This window comes from Coenobita brevimanus, chromosome 71 (assembly GCF_032717465.1).
Source record: "Coenobita brevimanus isolate Jiangsu-jjx chromosome 71, ASM3271746v2, whole genome shotgun sequence".
Classification (NCBI taxonomy): Eukaryota; Metazoa; Arthropoda; class Malacostraca; order Decapoda; family Coenobitidae; genus Coenobita; species Coenobita brevimanus.
The window spans coordinates 31,263,385-31,286,532 of NC_137024.1; the positions used below are offsets into that span (position 1 = coordinate 31,263,385).

The 23,148-nt window shown below is 43.3% G+C and overlaps 1 protein-coding gene across 1 annotated transcript in view; it reads left to right on the plus strand.

The window, feature by feature from the left end:
• Positions 1-21,791, plus strand: part of LOC145406722 (uncharacterized) — a 35,550-nt gene extending 13,759 nt beyond the window's left edge. The window contains exons 2-4 of the mRNA XM_080277821.1: positions 8,776-9,498; positions 9,635-9,841; positions 21,633-21,791. Of these exons, the coding sequence (XP_080133947.1) occupies positions 8,796-9,498; positions 9,635-9,841; positions 21,633-21,742 (1,020 nt within the window). The 5' untranslated portion in view covers positions 8,776-8,795 and the 3' untranslated portion in view covers positions 21,743-21,791. The remainder of the gene's footprint in view (positions 1-8,775; positions 9,499-9,634; positions 9,842-21,632) is intronic.
• The last annotated feature ends 1,357 nt before the right edge of the window (positions 21,792-23,148 follow it).

Sequence of the window (23,148 nt, forward strand, 5' to 3'; positions counted from 1 at the left end):
CACACATTCATTCTTGCTGTGCGTGACATAACAGAATTTTCACCCAGGCCTTGTCATGTACTCTCACTTCACATTCATCACAGCATCTTCACCCTCGCCCCGTCATGCAGTCTCATTCCCTCGGCACATCCCTCATGACGCCCTGCACTGTGACGTCCGTTTGATATTCTAAGCCCGTAATAATTCTCTTCAGGTTTTCAGGTTTTCTTCTCGTGGTAACTAGGTATTATGCCTCAAGATTTCTTTTTGGGTTCTGATCAGCTAAGCTCTCTCTCTCTCTCTCTCTCTCTCTCTCTCTCTCTCTCCCCGATGACGTGCTTTAAATCTTATCCAAGTCCTTTCCACACGACTGAATTCAGCTCAGGCGAGACGTGTCCACTTTGAGGCCCTGATATAGCAGCCATTAACCCCTTCACTGCCGGGTGGCTCTCCGAAACGAAATAAAGTGGTCTGATAATACCAAGAAATTAAAAACTCAATAAATAAAGGTAAAAATAAAAATGTCACCGTATTCAAGAGATTAAGTTCATATTTATTTTCTTAGTAACTTTTGTTGGTTTGTTTACACCTGACGGACGTGGGCCATTCCTACCACATTAATACTGAAGTTGTGGCTGTATGATTTTCGAAAAGCCTTAGTTTGGGCAGAACGAGGCTCCTTGGTTACTAGTCAAATCAGTCCTATTACTAGACTACGCCTGGCTAACAATAAAACTGATTGGAGCTAGGAAGGCTCGTCATGTACCAAAATAAAAGTTCTAGGCAATGGGTTCCTATAGTTTTACCCTTTTTATCAGCTAAGCACTTTCTTCTTTTATTCCTTTCACTCCAGTAACACCTGTAGTTCATTATGGCTATTTGTAGACGGCCTGATTTAGTTTAGGGGAGGATTTCTGAACTGGTGGGGTTACAAATATCTTTAATTAACCTCATCACAACCAGCGATCCTTTCTAAATCGGGTAAGTATCGTCTGGTGGTGGCAAGAATTTACATAAAAACAAATGCTAATTATTTCATGTGTCCGGCTCTTGTCTAGATGATATCAGTATACCACCTTGTTACTCGAAGCTGTTATGAATTACATTTCCTATTCTGAGCTTCTGTTTTGCATTCCCATTAAGATTATAGGCCTTATTTTGTTACTGTACTTAATCAAGGCAATCTGATCCTTTAAACATTCGCTCAGTTATTCTAGCTCATCTATTTATTATTTTAAACCCTCTGGAATTTTGTTTCTTACAACCCACCGTATATTTTCTAAGATGACTGATCATTTACTTCTTATTCTAAGCCACCAGGCAATTCTCAGTAATAATAATAATTTTGTCATTTCATACTCCTCGGCAGTTTGATTCCTATACAGCGTCTAAATAATCTTTCCAAAATCCCACGTTATTTACTTGTATTCGAAACTCCTACACGATTCTGCTATCTTAGATCATCCGTTCACTTATATAAATTCCTGAACAAGTAGGCTACAATTTTCTGTGTTCCCAGCTCATCTGTTTAATGCTAAATTTCCTGACATTAGCAATAAAACCCTTTGTACTATATGGGATCAGATATTATTACTCATGTGACTTCATGCTAAGTGAACATTTGTTTCCCCTAGCCATCCACAATAAATAAAAATAAATATACTACTCAGTAACTCACTGAATGACCTAGATCACCTGTATGACGCCAGATGAACCAATTTCAAAGATTGAGATTCCTTGTCCACAGGTAACATTAACCTTTGCTATAACATAGTGTAGCATTTTGCATCGTTGATCACTCCTCTCACTTTTGACTTACATGCCTTTCGTTACAGCTATCCAGAAAAAAAATAATGCGACATCATGTGAGCTATTACTTTTTGTATATTTAGGCGTCAGACACTACTTTTTGTTCGACTTTCACATTTACCACCACCAGCATCAGTTTCTTATGCTAAGCTGCTAAACAACTTCCAATAAGAGCCACAACCACCTGTTTGATATTCAGATGATGTATTATATGCAATACCCATCACCATCAGCTCCGTGTCCTAAACTCCAAGGCAGTGTCAAGTAATAGCGACGACCATCTGATCGTTATTCCACTGTCCGAGGCGACCCCAGAGTGGAATATACCGTATATATATGAAGTTATTTGTGGTAAACTGGAAAGCTGCCATTCCAGTTCACCCCACTCTCCAGCTGGCCACTAGAGGGCAGGCGTGGCGGCGTTGAATGGTAAATAAGAGGCCAATTTCTATTTTCTTATTTTTCCATTGATTTCCTAAGACGTACACTATTATTTCGTGTAATTTAAAGCATGAACCTACTGTAAATAGAACTGAAGTGAAAAGTCTACGCTTAAAAAGAGCGTGAAGTAAAAAAAAAAAAAAATGACAGCAGACCTCGTAAACGTGCGCATCTTGAAGCCCAAATGGCGGAAGTGAGCCGGGATTCTCCATGCGTGGCCCCTCCTGTACTTTCACTCTCATGACGGCATGCAGAGGCGGTGTGCGTGCGAGGAGTGCCAGCCATGCACGCCTACACAGGGTAATAAGTCATGCACGAGTGATTGTGCCCGAAACGATCGCTTACATGCTAGAGAGAGAGAGAGAGAGAGAGAGAGAGAGAGAGAGAGAGAGAGAGAGAGAGAGAGAGAGAGAGAGAGAGAGAGAGAGAGAGAGAGAGGTCTTAGCAGATAATTCCACCAAGAAGACGTAATTTCAGCTTTATACCTGCTGCCATCCGACGGTTTTTTCTTGCTTCCACGACAGGATTTTATTCTTGTTGCCACCAGACGATTTTATTCAACTGAAGGCAGACCTCAGGTGGTGGAGAGGTTAACAAAGGCTGTATTTAAGTTTTCCTGTTGGGAAAAAATCTCTCCAAAGGTGAATAAAACTATGATACCAGCCAGACAATGCTGGACACAACAGACGGCACTCAGGCAATGCAACACCCACGCCCAGCAAATGATATAATGGTCCAATATTTGACTTTGCTCTGTGGCCTTTACCTTCGACCGATTACTCTCAAAATCGAATTGCTTTATCCTTGCTTGATCCGTAACATTGCCATCAAGTTTGCTCCAACTCAGATCAATCGAATGCGTTGACCTCGTCTTGAGGCCTTAACCTCTCATCTTTCCCTGTGACCTTGATCTTTGAATGATATCCCACAAAATATGATCTCGTTATCTTTGCCTTGCCTTGAAGCCTCCACAAAGTTTGGTTTACCTTGATTTGTGACAAAAAAAAAAAAAAAAAAATAAATAAATAAAGTTTACCCATAGTGTGGTCCTCAACCTTTCCACCAGGTTTGGTTCAAATTGGATAAAAACTACCTTGGTTATATAGTTCAGACCGACACATGGGTCGAACTTTGACCCTGCCCTGTGGCCTTGACCTCTGACTGACTGACTTCTCAAACTCGAGCCACTCGTCCTTGCTTTACTCTCAGCCTTTCTTCTATGTCTGGTCTAATTTAGATACAATTATAAGTTAACCATGCTAGGTCAAACGAGACCAGCGACCGTGACCTTTAACCTGTTGTTCTGGGAAAAAAAAGTCAATCCTTGGCCGACTGTCTATTCCTCATTCCAGTTTTGGTCAAAGCTGGATAAAAACTGTTTTGGGTAATTTTATTCACACACACACACACACACACACACACACACACACACACACACACACACACACACACACACACACACACACACACACACACAGGTTTCGCTTTGTAAGCATGGGTGTAAATATGTCCTGGGAGTGAAGGGACAGAAATGCTTGGTACTGATGGGGTGGGATATAGGCATGAGTAACCTCTTCAGGACAAGTGATCTTCCTCAAGCAGAATCAACCTGTCTGAGGTATCAAGGGCAAGTCGGAGTAATAACGTCATCGTAGTGAAGGGATTAACACCTACCACCTTTAACGCTATGGTCAACAATACAGGAGATCGTATTTTGTGGCAGCTTATGGCGATTTATTTTATTCACCTCACTTAAACACTGTAGACAGAGGGTTAATTATATATACAGGTATATATATATATATATATATATATATATATATATATATATATATATATATATATATATATATATTAAATTTGTCAGTAGACGATTACATCCTCATCATCCTATGACAGACTTTTTGTTGTGACTGGGTTAGGGGAGGCCCCGTTAATTTATTTACACATTGGCATGGCCAGGTTTTTACAGATGGGGTGGGGGGGAGGAGGGCAAGGTCACGCCGAGCCCCAGTGTTTTGGGTCCATAATTACACCATGTACACACGCTAAACTGAGCGAAAATGTATGTAAATGGAAGGGCCAGTCTGGGGGAGAAAGCAAAGGTCTGAGTGGAGGGCTCGAGTTCCCCAGGACCCTCATGGCCGGGTTACTGCATTTCACCTCTCCAGTTGGAAGTGTCACCTAAGCTGGGCACAATGGCGTGGTGGCAGCAACAACAAAGACATCAGTGCAGTGAAGGGGCAAACAGCAGGATTACGTTTATTCCGACTCTGACAAGCGGGAGTTCAGGGACTGCGAAAGCCATGTTAGGTCTAAGCTGACTCAGTTAGGTTCAGTCAGGTTCAGTTAGGTTCAGTCAGGTTGTTAGGTTCTGTCGGGTTCAGTTAGTTTCAATCGGGTTGTTAGGTTCATTCGGGTTCTGTTTGATTCTGTCATGGTCTTTACATTCACACAGGTCCAGTCAGAGCAGTTCAGGTTCATTCAAGTCAGCTCTGGTTCTTTCAAGTCAATCTAGGTCCATTCCGGCTCATTTAGATCTATTCAGGCAACTTCGAGTCTATTCAGATAACATCGAGTCCATTCAGACAACTTCGGGTCCTTTCAGACAACCTCGAGTCCTTTCAGACAACCTCGAGTCCTTTCAGACAACCTCGAGTCCTTTCAGACAACCTTGAGTCCTTTCAGACAACTTCGATTCCACATATGTTCATTCAAGTCAGGTTAGATCCATTCAAATCATTCTGCATCACTTTGGCGAAGTTCAGACCCAAGTATATCAGTTCCGGCCTGTTTCACTTAACTTTGGTCCTGTCAGTTCACGTCAGTACATCGGATCAGTTGAGGTCACCAGTGGAGATTTTGCTTCAGCAAGGAAAAACTGAATAATATCGGTTTTAGTACAGGAAATTTATTTGATAATTAAAACTGTGCTAGAGTTGGCTTTTTATGATTTATGTTTACAAAATACCGGTAAGATTTTTAACGCTTTTTCCATAATTTTAAAACTAGATTTTACATATTATGCTCTTTTCGCGACCTTACATGGCAGACGCAATAAGTGTGCACAAACACACTTAATATCATGTTTACCATGAACGATGGCAGTAAATGCTTTCCACACTCTACTTCACTTACCTGAAACGATAGTTGTGTTCGATTAATGACCTGAAGTTGGTGGTGTAAAGGCTTTGCTACAGGATAGTGAGCACTTGTGTTGTTGACGTAAGACTATGGTGGTTGGAAATGCATGGAAAATGATTGCGTAGACGTGATCCGAACCACCGTCTCTGCTGCTGACCCAGTGTTTATATCGCGTTTCGAAACTGATGAGCAGCATGTTGGGATACCACAAGTTCCCACTGACTTTGTGGAAGGCCTTCTGAAATTGTGAGCAAATTTCAGGTGTATTTTATTCATACAGCCAGTACCTTCATACTTCTTTATTAATCGTCAATGATTTTCAGTATAATGTACCGTATCATAAAGGTAGGCCACGCAAAACTCATGAGATGTAGAAGATGCTAGAGAAAGGGCGGATTTTGTTACGCTAATGTGCGAAATCATTAGGCGTTACCTGATTCTGTCTTTTGGCAACACATGGAAAACTATTGGCTGGAACTGCACCATATTTGGCATTAAAATTAAAGACCATCAGAGGAAAAGGTTCTTAACAGTTGGCTAGAAAAGATCATAGGTTAAAGGGCATGGCGAGCTCAAACAGTGTCTATCCTCTTTGACTGAGCTTGGCGGAAGGGCTGAGGGACAGGAAAGGGTGAAGCAAATTAAAGTTTGAGAATCTGTCTGAGGTAAAGGTTGCAGTGCACATCAAAGATTCGACCCTTCAATTAAAACAGGTTTGATTCGGGTTAGATGAAACTTGGTGAATGAGTTTAAGGTCAGCCGAGGATGGATTACTCCATTTTCAGAAGAGTAGGTCAGTGTCACAGGACAAGTTCATCTTAAAGATTTTTCATCCGATCTGAACTAAACTGGGTGGATTAGTTCAGAGTTTGGTAAAGATGAAATAATTCGATTTAGAGAGAAATTAGTCAAAGGCCAAGGGCACAGGGCAGAGTCAAAGGTGCTGTCTTGAGGCTCTTTCATGAGATCAGCGTCCACCTGTCGTGTTTGATAACGCTTCTCGTCAGTTTCGATGTATGGTGACAAATCGCTCTACGGCCTTTAGACCAACTGTATGGTGTGGGGTGTTGCACACTCTGGGTGGTTCTTCTGCTTTGCATATGAATTTGTTTTACTGTTGTGACTGTCATGGTTACTGAGAAAAGAAAATACATTTACAGGTATTCCCAAGAATATAAAGAGACAGAACTTGAGGCTGAATAGCGGTATGTAACAAAAGAAGGCAGATACCTGGGTTTGGCATGGACGAGATCTAAACCCCCATGATTATCCTTATACCATTGATTATCCACTTAATATTTTTATGTATAATTCTCACATACAGGACTTCACATTTCATATCAGCTGATCTAGCAATACCTAGTCTCGACCATCTTTGGTTAAAGGTTAAATATCCAGAAACTAAAATAACCGTTATTTATATGAAAATTGAAGTCGAAGAACTAAAAATATTCTCAGTATGAAAAAAAAAAAAGAAGCAAAAAATAATTCAAAGATGGAGCTTCTCGAAGATGACCAATGCTTACTGTGTTTGGGTCGGAATGTTCGTTTTCTTACAAGGCTGTCCAGTCGTCACATTTTAAAATGGTACAACTGTGTCATCTTATTTGTATGAGCACAATGGCGGCGGGTCCTTGATGATCTGACGCACCTTACACAACGAATACCTTGCCTGCCAGGGGATGGTGTGGGGTACTTCACGATCCAGCACGAGGTCTGAGAGTTTATGATTGCCACAACAAATACGTCAGCTTTTGTGGAATCATAAATCGTGACACTTCTTTGTTATAGGCTATACACGAATGCACGTAGTAATTCATGTTATGGGAGGACTGAAACTGATGCATCATTAATACATCTTTCTCTTTTTAAATGCAGTGCTTCCACTGGACTACCTGTGATGAGTTTTCATCGAATGACAAAAATTTGAAAACCCATACGGAAGTAGACATCCTCCTCATCATCATCCTCAGCCTGTCAGCCCACTACAGACAGGCCTCTCCTATCTTTGTCCACTCTGACGTACCGGCTATTAGCCTGTTTCATCCAGTCCCAGCAAATTTCGGATCCTCATCTCACCGTCTGTAGTAAGCCTACTTACCTCGAAAGGTATGGAAATACCTCTCCTTGAAATAACTTCATTAAGACTACAGTCTATCTATCTATCTAAGGCCCGACGCCCTTATCTCGCAAAGGGTGGCCGCGGACAAAACGCCTCCAAGTCGCTCTCACCCACTATTTGACTGCCGTTCTCCCTATCTCACTCCCTCCTCCCTCATATACCTCTCAACTCCATCCCTCCACCTCATCCTCGGTCTCCCTCCTCTCCCTCCCTGCACTTCACCTACATACTGTACACCCTGTTAGTCAGTCTTTCATTCTACATTCTCTCCACATGTCCAAACCATCTCAGTGTATTTCTCCTAATTTTCCCAGTCACATCCACATCCACCCCACAACGTTCTTTCTTCTTCATTCGTCAACAGGTAAGACTACAGACAACACATAATTTCTATATTCCGTATGTAGAGTATACTTCACCACATTACCAGTATTTTTTAGTGAAATCCTCGGGCATCTAATGGAGTACTTAAGCATAGATATATTTACTAGATCTGGTAAACAGCAGCCGATACAAGTAACAACAGACAATTTTTCTCACAGACTGATGCATAATTCCCACAATCCAGTCCGGCCTGTAAGAACAGTACTTGAGTGTCGTCTGCTGCAGCGGGAACGTGGTTATTACACTCCGTCATTTAGCGGGTAATGACGGGTAGGCGACAAGGATGTTCATTTACTTCGCAAGGGTGACAAGTATAATCAGTATTTGTACACACTGGCAAGTTTGACAGTGATCATAATCTTGAATTATAAAATGCATATTACCATTGTTTTCCGTATGCGATCAGCCGACTGAGAGAACAAATATCGGTCGGTAGGGATTTGGCACCGACAAAAATGCCCAAATCAGCAGTATATTAGGTCACTGAAACGGTTCGATCGCAGAATTACAGATAACAGACCGATTCCAAGGCACTGCCCTCGATGGCGTGTGCTGAATATCATGCCTGTGGGATCAATGCCTCTCGGGGGTTTAGTTTCAGCTCTCTCGCGGCTGTGTAGGATGGCAGCATGGAGTGTGATGGTGGCTGGTGGTGGGATAGGACTGGCCAAATTTTACATATACTGTGAAGATTGACACTGCAGTATGGATGGTATGGACATGGTAAAATTTTTCAAGCTATATTCAGGAACAAAAAGAATTTACGCTCCTCGTCTGTATGCCTGGCGACTGGGGGTCTTCGACGTGGGGAAAATAAAAAATAATGTGATCATGTGTGGGGTGGCGCCATGGTTGTGAATGTTGGGTGTAGACTAACTGACGATTTCTTTTTGCAGGATAATGTTGGAGTGGCAATATGGCGGACACTGGCACCCCGCCCTCTCCATCCTCCACCTCAGATGATGCCGCCCACCCCGCCCACTCCACCCACCCCGACGAGGCAGTGGGTGGGGGTGGAGGAGGGGGAAGGTACCGGGTGGAGGTGGAGTGTGTGGTGAGCAGCTCCACCCTCAGCCATTCCATCATACTCCACCCTGACTCCACTCAGTCGCCAGCACCCCACCCCGCCCAGGCCTGGCTGCCCGACACTTCAGAGTGGGCGGGGGAGGCTCCACACGTCACATCCACATCAACCTTCGATGCACAGATCAACTCCACATCATGTCTGGAGGTGGAGGACGGAGTGGGTGTGGGTGTACTTGAGGCTGAGGGTGTGGGTGTGGGTGTGGGTGAAGGTGAGGGTGTTAGCGTGGGTGTGGGTGAGGGTGTTAGCGGGGGTGTGGGTGTTGGTGACGGTGTGGGTGTAAGTGTCAGTAATGGCATGGGTCTGGATGCGGATGAGGGTGTTAGTATGAGTGTGGGTGAGGGTGTGGGTGAGGGTGTAAGCAATAGCATGGGTGAGGGTGTGGGTGTTGGTGCTTCTTCGTGGGCGGCCTCTTCCCCTCCCCAGCCCTGGCCTCCACCCCCATCCACCTCCATCTCTTCCACTTCTGCCCCCCTCCCCTCCTCTTCCTCCAATTCCTCCCCCGCCCCCTCCCCCCCGCCCACTTGGAGGTCCCGTGGGTGGAGTGGGATCAACCTCACCCGCGTCAGACCCACAACCCCACCACCCCGCCCGCCCACTCCTCCCCGCCCACCCACACCCCCGTCCTCCACCCGCACCCGCGCCCACACCCAGCCCCCGCCCGCCCTTAGACGCTCCCTCTCCCCTCCCGCACCGAGCCCCGCCCTCAGGAGGTCGGTCTCTCCACCCACACGCTACGTCCACTCTACTTCACCCACCCACTGTCAAGCCCACGCTTCCCCGCCCACTCACCGCCACGCCCATGCCTCTCCGCCCACCCATCGCCAAGTCCACGCTTCCCCGCCCTCACCCGGAGCTAGACCACGCCCACGACCAAGGTAATAATGCTTTTTGCATATCTGTGTGTGTGTCTACTTTAAAACTCCTGTAATACACACACACACACACACACACACACACACACACACACACACACACACACACACACACACACACACACACACACACACACACAATTGGTCGGGAAACATTATGACATAACACAGGGTAGGAATCCACCCAAGTATCATAAATTTACTATCGGTATAAGTTCACTTTTTACAAACTCACTATACTCGATTTTTACTTTTTGTGATCCAGTCAGTTTCTAAGGATGTATTTATATATACTGTATCGGTGTATATAGTGCCTGCCATAACAAGGTATCTCATCAATTCGTGTGGGTCTGGAAAGAAGTGATCCGACTCTGGTACAGATGAATTGGAAGTCAGTGGGCCTGGGTCGGGGTCACAGCAGGGGCGTTATCTTATGAACGTCTTATTTAATGTGAAACATAACTGGTGTACACACAACAAAAAAACTATAGTTACACCTTCTGCGCGATATAAAATGACACTATGAATGAAGGTTTTTGATAACAGCCTCCTCCATTGGTATCCCTGCGTGTGTTTGTTGCATATTTATTATAAGCTATATCCATTGCTTCTCCCATGGATATTTCTACCTCGTCCTATTTGGCAACTCACCCACTGTCAGGCTTACCAACCCTAGCGAGACAGCCAGGTTGTTCAGTATGAAACACATCGGACCCCCCTGTAACGATAGTTTTTTTTGCTGTGTGTACATGCACTGTGCGTGATACGGCCTGTGGACCCTCCAAAGAAACGTCGTCTGTGGCACTTTGGAGCTGCGAATTGGGAGGCCCTCAGGCAGAACTTCTTTGATTACTCTGGAATGATTATTGCTTCCGTGGCCGGGAGCTATCTGGGTTTGCCTTGCCCATTACAGAGGTTATTCTCTCGAGCATGGAAACTTACATTCCTTTCTCATATCCTCCGACTAATGCAAGAAAGCCTTGGTTTAATCACGCTTGTTCTAATGCTGTCTGCAACAAGGAGAGGGCCTATAAAAGGTGCCGGAGCCAACCCACCCCTGAATCACATTTTTTATACGTTTCTGCCTGGAATCGTGCTAAATCTGTTCTTCGCTCTGCTAAAAATAATTTCAGCCGCACTAAATGCTCTCAACTCTCCAACTCGAATTCTTCCCGCTCCTTCTGGCACCTTGCCAAAAACCTTTCTAACAACTTTACCTCATCATCCTTCCCTCCTCTTTTCTACTCTGATGGTTCTACTGATAAAGCAGATCTCTTTGCTCGGACTTTCTTCTCCAGTTCCACCTTAGACAATTCCCGTGCTGTTCCTCCATCACTTCCCCCCTCTGACTTCCTCATAGCTGACATTAAAATTTCTTCAGCTGATGTATTTTCTGCCATCACAGGCCTCAGTACTAATAAGGTATGTGGGCCTGATAGGGGCCCTCCTGTTGTCCTCAAGAACTGTGTTTCTGTGCTTACACCCTGCCTAGGCAAACTCTTTCGCCTTTGTCAATCAACTTGAACCTTTCCTTCTTGCTGGAAGTTTGCTCTCATTCAGCCAATCCCAAAGAAGGGTGACCATTCCCAACCCTCTAACTATCGTCCAATTGCTTTAACATCCTGTATCTCAAAAGTTTTCGAGTCAATTCTTAATAGAAAAATTTTAAAGCATCTTTCCTATCACAACCTAATTTCTGATCGTCAGTATGGGTTCCGTCAGGGACGCTCCACTGGAGATCTTCTTACCTACCTTTCAGACTCCAGGGCCCAGATTCTACAAACCGTCATAGCTAAGTCCGTCGTACATATCTAAACAAAATGGCGCATTTTAGACATAACTCCGTCAGAAACTCGTATGGTCGACCATAAACTCCTATGGACGACCATAATAAGACGCGCGATGGTATGTTCGGGTTCACCCTGTCTTAACGCCGCCTATGACCGTCAGAAGTGTGTCAACATGGCCGCACCACAGCAAGCAGATCCCCAGCCGAGGAATGTTTTCCGAAGAAGGGACGTGCTTAACAAGCTCAGTGATGCTGAGCTTATCAAGAGATACCGGCTAGACAGGGACGGTATTTTGTATGTCACCAATCTTGTGAGAGACGCCTTATCGAATGACACCAAGAGGAGAAACCCACTCACCCCGGAGCTTAAGGTCATCATAACACTACGTTATCTTGCTACCGGAAAAATGCAAATGTGCAGAGTTTGGGCTTTACAGTACTTGTAGGGCTAGCCCCAGCAGGTTAGGTTAATTATGGACGTCTAAAAAATATTAAATAATAAATAATTAAATATAATAAAATAATAATAATGGGATAGGTAAAGTTTAGACTGGTCGAAAAAATAATACTTTAGGTTAAGGTTAGTGTAAAAAAATATGAAAATATTAAATAAACCAGAAACAAATTATAGAAATATATAACTCAGCCTAACCCAGATGAACTGGTTATTGTCCCATTGCTGTCCATAGCAATGAACATTTTCTTTAACTTTCTTTGGACTTAAGAAAATATTTGTAATGTAGGTTAAGTATATTATAATAAATAATGATATGAATAAAAAATAAAATATATATATATATATATATATATATATATATATAATAAAATTTAACCTAACCAAGTTTAGCCTAGCCAACAAAAAAATACTGATATGAAATTAGATGAAATTAATAAGGTAGGTTAAGTTTACACTAGTCAGACAGTGTTTTTGGTTACACTTCAACGGGAATACGTTTCAGCGCATTTTCTCACAAACGAATTCCTATTTTACTATGTCTAACTTCCCCAAAAGTCGTAATATGAAGTTAAAACAATTTAAATCCAAGAAAATAATGCCAAGAACCTATTTTATTCCATAAATTTAAAGTTGACAAATTGTGAGCGGTGCGTTCTAGCAGCTGACGGTGTTGTTGGATTAGTGAGGTATGGCCGACGACTTCCGACGGCCATAAGACTGACTGTCATAAATTTGCTTAGCTATGACGGTTAGCTAGGGTCGACCATAAGCACTATGCAGAATACAGGCCCAGGTCATCCTCCTTCCGGGACTTTGGCGAAAGCTTTGCCATTGCACTTGACATCTCAAAGGCTTTCGATCGAGTCTGGCATAAATCTTTAATTTCCAAACAGCCCTCTTACGGTTTCTATCCTTCTATCTGTGCCTACATCTTAGCTTCCTTTCTGGTCGTTCTATAGCCGCTGTTGTAGACGGTCATCGTTCTTCTCCTACATCTATCAACAGTGGTGCTCCCCAGGGCTCTGTCCTATCAACAACTCTTCCTTTTATTCATCAGTGACTTTCTAAGCTGCACATCTAACCCTATCCACTTATACGCTGATGACTCCACCCTTCACCTTTCCATTCGGTTCCCACAACGTCCATCTCAGCAGTTACTTCAACAAACGAGGGATGAGGCTATGGCACACCGAATGTCTGACTTGGCTCGTATTTCTGACTGAGGTAAAAATAATCTTGTTGTTTTTAATGCATCAAAGACTCAGTTTTTACACCTATCAACCCGACAAAATCTTCCACAGGTATATCCACTAATGTTTAATAATATTCAGCTTAATCCTGCATCATCCTTGAACATGCTTGGGGTTTCATTTACTCGGGACTTATCTTGGAAAGATCATAATACATCTCTTGTAAAATCTGCTTCCAAGAGATTAGGTGTGCTAAGCCGACTCCATTCCTTCTTTACCCCTGCACAATTGTTGACTCTATACAGGGGTTTTATCCGCCTCTGTTTAGAGTACAACTCTCATGTGTGGGGAGGCTCCCCACATACAGCTCTTCTCAATAGGGTGGAGTCAAAGGCTTTTCGTCATATTATCTCTCCCCTTCTTACTGACTCCCTTCAACCTCTGTCTCTTCGCCGCAGTGTTGCATCTTTATCTCTTTTCTATCGGTACTTCAGTGGTCACTGCTCCTCTGAACTGTCTGCATGCATTCCTCCACCTCTACGACGGGCGCGTGGCACCCGTCTAGCAACAAACTCTCATCCCTTTTCTGTCCAGCTCTCTAATGCAAGAGTTAACCATTACTCCCAGTCTTTAATTTATGCAACAGGTCAACTCTGGAACTGTCTCCCTCTGTCTGTATATCCTTCTTCCTATGATCTCCAGTCTTTCAAACGCAGTGTGTCCAGGCATCTCGAAATGATCGGATCTTGATTTGGCTCTCTCTTGCATTTTGTTTTTCTCTTGGAAGGAACAATAATTGCGGGCTCGCGGCCTTTGGTTCTTTCTTCCTCGCATAAAAAAAAAAAAAAAAAGGTTTGCCACAAGCCTGCTGGTTCAGTCTTCGTGCCCTGCTAAAATCCGTATAATTTTCTGTCGTGTTTTCTTGAAAACTGTTTATTATATATATATATATATATATATATATATATATATATATATATATATATATATATATATATATATATATATATATATATATACTGTATATATATATATATATATATATATATATATATATATATATATATATATATATATATATATATATATATATATATATATATATATATATATATATATAGTACGATTGAGGCTAAAAGGGAGGAGATTGGGAGAATGTTTGTGAGAAGAAAGTTGGATGTGTTAGCTTTGAGTGAAACGAAGATGAAAGGGAAGGGGAATCTATGTTTGGAAGTGTGAATGGAAGATTGTCAGGTGTTGATAGAGGAAGGGCAAGAGAAGGTGTGGCCTTGTTAGTGAGTCCGGAAGTACAGCAATGTGTGATTGAATGGAAGGAGGTGTCATCGAGACTGATGTGGGTGAAAGCGAAATTTGAACGTGAGTTGTGGGTGTTTGTGAGTGCATATGGGCCTGGTAGTGAAAGAGATGAACAAGAGAGGGAGTCTTTCTGGAATGATGTTGATGAGTGTCTGCAGAGTTTTGGAGCGAATGTGAATGTGGTAATGATGGGAGATCTGAATGCTAGAGTGGGAAATGGAGCAGTTGAAGGCGTAGTTGGTATGCATGGTGTGCCTGGAAGAAATGAAAATGGGGAACGAATGATAGCGATGTGTGTTGAGCGAGAGATGGTGATTGGGAATACGCTGTTTGAAAAGAAAGATATTTATAAGCATACATGGGTGAGACAGGAGGGTGGAAGGGTTGTTGATAGAGCCTTGATGGACTATGTGGTTGTGTCTAGGAATGTAATAGGAAGATTGTTGGATGTGAGAGTTCTGAGAGGGGAGGGTGGAGGTATGTCTGACCACTACCTGGTGGAGGGAAAGTTAAGAGTAGGTAAGAGATGGGTGAGAGCTAGGAGGGTTAGGTGTGGCAGGGAGGTTTTGAAAGTGAGTGAGTTGGATAAAAGAGAGAAAAAGATAGAGTATCAGGAGAAATTGAAAGATGAGTGGAACGCAGTGAAAGATCGGGAAAATGGCAGCGTGGAGGAGGAATGGCAGTTGTTTAAGAGTGCTGTGGTGGGGCATGAAGAAGAGGTGTGTGGTGTGAGACGTGTGGGTGGTGGTGTAAGAAAAGGAAGTGAATGGTGGTGCGAGGAAGTAAGTATGGCTGTGGCTGAAAAGAGACGTGCATATGAAGTGTGGCTGCAGAGGAAGGATGAGATGTCATATGAAAGGTATAAGGAAAAGGGAATAGAGCGAGAAGGGCTGTGCGTGATGCTAAAGTGGCAGCAGATGAGAGGTGGGGTATGCGGCTGACAGAGAATTTTCAACAGAATAATAAAATGTTTTGGAAGGAGGTGAAAAGGGTGCGAAAGGGAGATTCTGGGAAGGAAGAACGAGTAAAAGCAGAGGATGGAAGGATGTTAATTGAGATGGATGCAGTAAGGAAGAGATGGGTAGAGTATTTTGAAAGATTGTTAAATGTAGAGGAGGAAAGGGTGGCTGAGATTGTGGCGAATGGAAGGGTGCAAGGAATAAATGTGTTGGGAGAGTTGAATGATTCTTTGATCACGAAGGAGGAAGTGGAGAAGGCAGTAAAGGAGTTGAAAACAGGGAAAGCTGCAGGTATGGATGGGTGTGCTGTGGAATGCCTGAAGGGTGGTGGAGTGACTATTGTTGACTGGTTAGTAAGATTGTTGAATGTGTGCTTTGAGAAAGGTATGGTGCCAATTGACTGGGCAAGTGCTTGTGTGGTCCCGTTGTATAAAGGCAAGGGTGATAAGTATGAATGTACTAGCTTCAGGGGTATAAGTCTGTTGAGTGTTGTAGGTAAGGTGTATGGTAGAGTGTTAATTATGAGAGTTAGAGAGGGTACAGAGGGAGTGATTAGTGATGAGCAGTGTGGCTTTAGGAGAGGGAGGGGATGCGTTGATCAGGTGTTTGCTGTGAGACAAGTGTGTGAAAAGTATTTAGCGAAAGGCAAGGATGTATTTTGGGCATTTATGGATTTAGAGAAAGCGTATGATAGAATTGATAGGGAGGCTCTGTGGACTGTTTTAAGATTGTATGGACTTGATGGTAGGTTACTAAAAGGGGTGAAAAGTTTTTATGTAAATAGTAGAGCGTGTGTAAGAGTGGGAAAAGCTGTGAGTGATTGGTTTCCCGTGAGAGTGGGGCTGCGACAGGGATGTGTGATGTCGCCTTGTTTGTTTAATATTTACATGGATGGTGTTGTAAGGGAGGTGAATGCAAGAGTTTTAGGTGGAGGTCTGAGTCTGGTAAATGTTGATGGAGGAGAGTGGAATCTGAAGCAGCTGCTGTTTGCAGATGATACTGCACTGGTGACTGATTCAGAGGAGAGATTGAGACAGTTGGTAGAGGAGTTTGGAAGGGTGTGTGAAAGGAGGAAATTGAAAGTAAATGAGAATAAGAGTAAAGTGATGAAGTGTACGAGGTTGATAGATGGTAGGGGGATGAATATAGTTTTGAATGGTGAGTTGCTTGAGGAGGTAGATTGTTTTAAATATCTAGGGTCACATGTTGCTGTGGATGGAAGAATAGATGCAGATGTGAAGTTTAGAATAAATGAAGTAGGAAAGGTGCTGGGAGGAATGAAAAAAGTGTTTAAATGTCATTCGCTTAGAATGGATGTAAAGAGAAGGCTGTATGAGGGTGTTGTGGTACCGACTGCATTGTATGGGGCTGAAACATGGAATATGGGTGTAGCAGAGAGGAAAAGTTTGAATGTAATGGAGATAAGATGTCTGAGGAGTATGTGTGGAGTGACGCGTATGGATCGAGTGCGAAATGATGAAGTGCGAAGGAGAACTGGAGTTGTTCGGGAGATGGCTGGTAGAGCTGAGCAGAGGGTGTTGCAATGGTTTGGGCATATGGAGAGAATGGATAATGAGCGATTGGTGAAAAAGATAACTAGATCTGATGTTAGAGGTGTAAGGCTGAGAGGAAGACCACGAATAGGATGGATGGACAGTGTGAAGAGAGTGCTGGATGCGAGAGGGATGTCTGTTGAGCAAGGATGAGTGGCTGTGCGTGACAGAAATAAATGGAGAGAAATTGTGAATGAATAAGTGATGACGCAGCCCTGAGGGGATATTCTCCCGCATTTGGTCTGATCAGCTAGTCAGGTCAGGTGCGGGTAAGGGGATGGGTCTATTATGATATGGCAGGGGTAAACCAGTTCTGCTGTCGGGCCCTGCTGCGGATGTCACTGATTGCATTGCGCAGTTGACCCTTGTGCGGTGTGGTGCAGTGAGGATCTGTCCGTTCTCCCCTTTGGGGCTAAGATGCGAATGAATGTGTTTGAATGGATGAGTAAATGGAGAGTGAGTCGTCCTGTCTCGGCTACCTCCCTTTCCTTGGGGGAAGCAGCCTAGGTATATATATATATATATATATATATATATATATATATATATATATATAAATAATGAAATTCTGCATCTGGAGAAGTTCCTAAACACCACTGGCTGTGAGCATATTTCGAACCACAAATCTGGGAATATATTTACATGATCATTTCACACTGCACAAAGGTGGTCATAGGCTCATCTTCTGAATTTGTTTTTTGAGTCAGTAAAAGGAGACAGACATAGTGTATGCCAGTGATGGCCGGTGTATACTAGGAAGATTTTTTTTTTTTTTTTTGAGGGGGAAGGGAGATTCGTCAAGATTGAATATATTCACTAGGCGGTATAAACACATGTTTTCCATCTCAAAATACGAGTAATTACGGCGGTTCACGCAAAAGGGATAAGTACGGTAACGCCTAGTGTCATATCGTACTTGTTACATTTTATGTTGCTGTTAGATATGTTGTAATTATAAAGAATACAGCTAAACATACGACGTAAAGCTTAGATAGTGGACTTGGGAGAAGATCAGTTTATTACCTAAACAATTTTCATTGTAATAGTATCCATACTAATGGACAACAGTATACCATCTCTTATTTGCACAATAATGAAAGTCTTACATAATAATCTGAGAACATTGTTTGGCTCCGCCGATCGCATCACTTGGTTTCGAAAGCCATTGTTCACCATCTAGTTATTTATCGTTGTGAGATGGATCGGTATTTATGTCCATGACTGTACAGTGAGTGAATTTAATATCCAGTATTACGGCAGTTTATGTATACTTATCTACAAGGTAACAAGTATTGCTAAGGGTCATTACAAACTTTTCACTCGGATAATAGCCAAATTTATAGCCTTTGCTGAATCACAGTTACTTATCTCTTCATTGTGACAAAATATATTACAAAAGAAACGTATCATCAAGTGTTAATTAATCTGTATGTGTAGCTGACAACTGGTTCAAGTTATTCATTTTGCAATGAGATAAAGGTGTCCGACCCTCGGGTCAGGCATAGCATTTAGTAGCTTTTCCTCACTTTTTGTTTGTTTGTTTAGTGAGGGGAGGGGAGTGCTGGAACATCCTGTTCTTCTCCCCACCTCAGTGGACATAATGTATATATTTTGACAGATGTCCCTCATGCTGAAAAATTCGGAAGACTCTCAGCAATCACACAAATGGTTCTTTATTCACGCACCTCCCCCCACCTCCCTCTCCACATTCCGGACAGATAATGTTTACATCATGGAACGCCCCCCCCCCTTTCCTGGATACGCCCTTGCTACCAGCGAGGTCCCACACGTCTCACCTTTACTAGCAGACAGCCTTACTAGGTAAAGTTGTCCGTGGATACTAAGAAGAAAGTAAAAAAAAAAAAAAAAATCGCATTCATCGGCTGGGTGACGTGCGTCACTCCAAGGTGCCGTCAAAAGATGTTGAAGACTTAGGTGTGGTGAGCAAAGGAATGGATGGAATGGGATGGGACAGAAGCATGATGGATGATGGAGCTGGGATACAATACCCAGAAATGAATGTTGTAGGATTAGTAGTGTGCGGGAAAGTTTCTTTCAAAATATCCCTGAAGAATGACAGTGTCTGAGGGTAAAGAAATGGGCGTAGGGGACAAAGACATGGGTGAGATGAACTGGAATTGGAGATGGGGGAGGGGCATGAAAACTATATGCCCCGGGAAAATGGGTGCTGTGGAATACTGGTTTGAAAGCAATGAAGGTTAACTTCAATGTCTTCTCTAATTAGAATAAGATATATTCGTGGTGTTCTTCAATACTCGACGTCTTGCGTTGCAGGTATAAAAGACTTCATATTACTTAATCCACTGCATAAATGTATTCCACGGTGGATTTGGCATACCGCCCTCCAACTAGGGGGCTCATAGTCGCGAAGGTCATAGGTCAGGTGCCCTTCAGCGCAAGGACGTCAGTTTAATTGTTTTTGTTGCATGCTTCTGACGAATTTATGAAGCTTAGCATAGACTTTTCGAAATGGTGTGGTTAAATACAGCTTTTACTAACTTCTGCGCAACGAGAACCCCTTTTTACATGCATAAAATAGCCTTTTCACAGAAAAAAAAAAGTAAGACGTCCGCGGACTGTAGGGGTATGATAATTTCTCTTATCCTCTGTCTTAAGGAAACACAGTATATCACTACTTACCTCTGAACCATTCTCACTCACAAAACAACATATAAAGTTTTATATAACCGTTTATCAATCTCTTCCGGCCCTGTCGTCCCGAAGTACAGAGTAGACAACTTATCTGCAATGGGATGCGAATATGCGTGACGGATAATCCCCACTGGTGTGATGGGTATACAGCTGTATCCTCAGCTGCCGTCAACACCACCACCACCATCACAGCTGCCACCACCACGGCTACCACCACCACCACCATCTTCATAGCTACCACCGCCAGCACCACCACCACCACGGTTACCACCATTTCCTGTTGAATAAAATCGTTTTTTCGTAGCATCAATGAAGTAATAGACATCGGAGTCAGAGGTACACCCTCACAACCCCCCCCCCCTCTCTCTGCAAAGACGCACGAAACACGACGGAAACGCCTCACCGCCTCGTTCACGAGTGCGTATTGTAATACTAATGGGGACAATTATTAGGGGACAAAACGCCTCTTCTGAAATGCTAATCGACATGAAATAGAAACTGGCCCATCTGGGACCCAGTTTCAACCATCCTGCCGTTTCATCAACCTTTTCCCAGTTTTGGCTGCGCTATACACACACACACACACACACACACACACACACACACACACACACACACACACACACACACACACACACACACATGATTATAGTATTTCAATTTATTTACAAGGCTTACTGTGCAGCACATTTTGTAGGGTCTCCAGCGCTGCAGTCTTTTTGGCACTGTGGTGAGCTGGAACAAGTGCAATAGTATTAGACAGATGCGGAAGCTTTAGGTGTTCTGTAAATGGATTTCGCTGATGTCGCTAGTCTATGAACGTGAAGTGAGAACTTCAGCACACTAGGATTGGATTTTGTTAACCCACTGGTGCCCGTGGTCCTTTAAAAATGACGGAATTAGGCATGTAAAGAATTTAATAAATGGGGGAACCACATGGTTCGGGTCCATGAGCTTTGCGACAATGAGCCAATAGGCGGAGGGCAGCATGCTAAGTACCCTTCCTGCAAACCCCCCACACAGAAACCCTGGGCTCTAATGGTTCAAGTCGCTAATGTCTACGGGAGATGCGCTTTGTGTCCGAAAACGTGAGTGACAGGTGGTCAGGGCTGCTCCTAGGGATGCTGCCGCAAAAAAGAAAAAAAAAAAAAATCAAGGGTTTAAGACGGCCTCCTAATCCCACAGTGTACTCGACCCGTACTGAACATTGCTCTGCTGACTGTCACCCTGTCTCATGTGGCTGCTCCCGTCTTGCAATAAACGTAACATGGCCGAGTGAACCATGACAGTGAGTGGCGAGATAACGTACGGCTGTGACGCAACGCTGATCGGTGCGGGGGGTTACACTGAAAATGGCTCATATCTTTGTTGGAATGAAGAATATTAGGAACAGCAGCACGTTGAGTTTTTGATGTTTCATGTATGCCCTGTTGTGTTCCTTCAGCCAGGCAGTGCGATGCCTCTCTTAACGACACAGCACACACCTATATTTAGCTTGGCAGAAAAATGTCGTCAGGAAGGGAGTTAGAAAGTTAGAAGCAGTGTCCAGTAGCGACTCCCTAACCAATGCCTTTCCTGACTCATCATCACGCACTATGGACTGTAAGACGTGTGTGTAGCATTCCCTAACCCGCCAACACTCTCTCTCCCCTTACAGGTGTCTTGGAAGGTTAGATTTGTGTAGCCTACGTAACTCTCTCTCTCTCTCTCTCTCTCTCTCTCTCTCTCTCTTTCCACAGGTATGGTCTGGTGTGTGGGTCGTCGTAAGGTGTGTTTGGTCTGTTCATGTAACTCGCCCAAGCAAAATATGAACCTTATGATCTGTGTGCTCTATGTAACTCGGTCTCTCCCCACAGGTCCGCCCGCACGCCCAGTCCTCGTCCACCCCGCCCACCCACCTCCTCCCCGGACCCTGCTCCCGCTCCCGCCCACCAGCATAGCCCACGCCCACACTACACCAAGATGAGGGGGCGGTGAAGGAGAGAGAGAGAGAGAGAAAGAAAGAGAGAGAGAGAGAGAGAGAGAGAGAGAGAGAGAGAGAGAGAGAGAGAGAGAGAGAGAGAGAGAGAGAGAGAGAGAGAGATTCACGCTTAAATATTAAGTGGTGAAAAGTATGTATGTATGTATGTATGTATGTATGTACTGTATGTATGTATGTAACTACAGATGACTCTCCCTGCATACACAGCCCTGAGTCAATGAAAAAACTCTGACTCACTGTTCTTCACGGATGAGTCAGGATGAATACCCGTGACTCGTGAAGAAGAGCAGCTAACTCAAGATGAGTCACCGTGAGTCAGTGAAAGTGAATCGACGTAAGTGAAATCAAAGTTAGATATTAGAGATGATAATTCAGAGGTAGGATTCGGTGAAAAAAAAAAAAAAAAAACTCAATCACTATTACCACAACGCCGCACAAACTAAAAGAAAAGTGAATCAAGAAATTATCGAAAAATCAGGGAAAAGTTACAACAATACGAAATACGAAAAAATACAAACACTCGAAAATAAGAAAGTGACTTCATAAAGCAAGAATACCAGTAACTTAGAATTAACATGTAAAATGACGATTGAATACAAAATAAAGTGGAAACATTGGAAAACCAGCTAAAAAACTAAAAATAAGAAATTAGACTTCAAAATAACAACACAGTTTTGATCAAGTTGTCTCTGCCATAGTCTTTTGTTATTGTCACGTGACCATCATGGCCGCCAGCCTGGGAGAAGTGGCGCCAAGTGTTGTACCTTTTTATATTTTTTCTTACCTTTTCCTGTCTCTGTGTGTCATGGTCAGTGTATCGTATATTTGTTTTAGTCCTCTTAACCAGATGACTATTTTTTTTTTTCTTCCTACCACCAAGCGATTTTGTTCAGCTTAGGAGAGGCTTTCTAACTGGAGAGGTGACGTATAACACAAACCCATCTAGTACATGAACTCTATCCTAAACTGAAGAAAATCGTCTGGAATAAAGTGAACGCAGACGTCATCGCTGTGAGGGGGTTGACGTGCTTGCGCCTTGGCAGATCACTGATTTTGACTGTACTTCTTGTTTCTATTCCATTTCCTGTAGGCTTTATATTCAGCGTTTCTTGTTTACCGTCTGATTTCGCATCCTCAAAATTGTTGTCTTTGGCATCCTGATCCTCTTTCTTGCATTATTCATTATCTTTGTGGTCTGTGCATTGTCATTCTGTTTTTTCTCTTAGTCTATTTCCCTCCATCCTCTTCCTTCTTCCTCTTCTTCACCCTTGCATGCACCAACACAACCGTTAACTCCCTTTTCTCTCCTCCCTGTCTTCTCTCCTTCAACACTCCCTCCCCCGTTATTTCCCCTCCTCCCCCTTTTTCCTTCCTCATTCTTACATCCATTC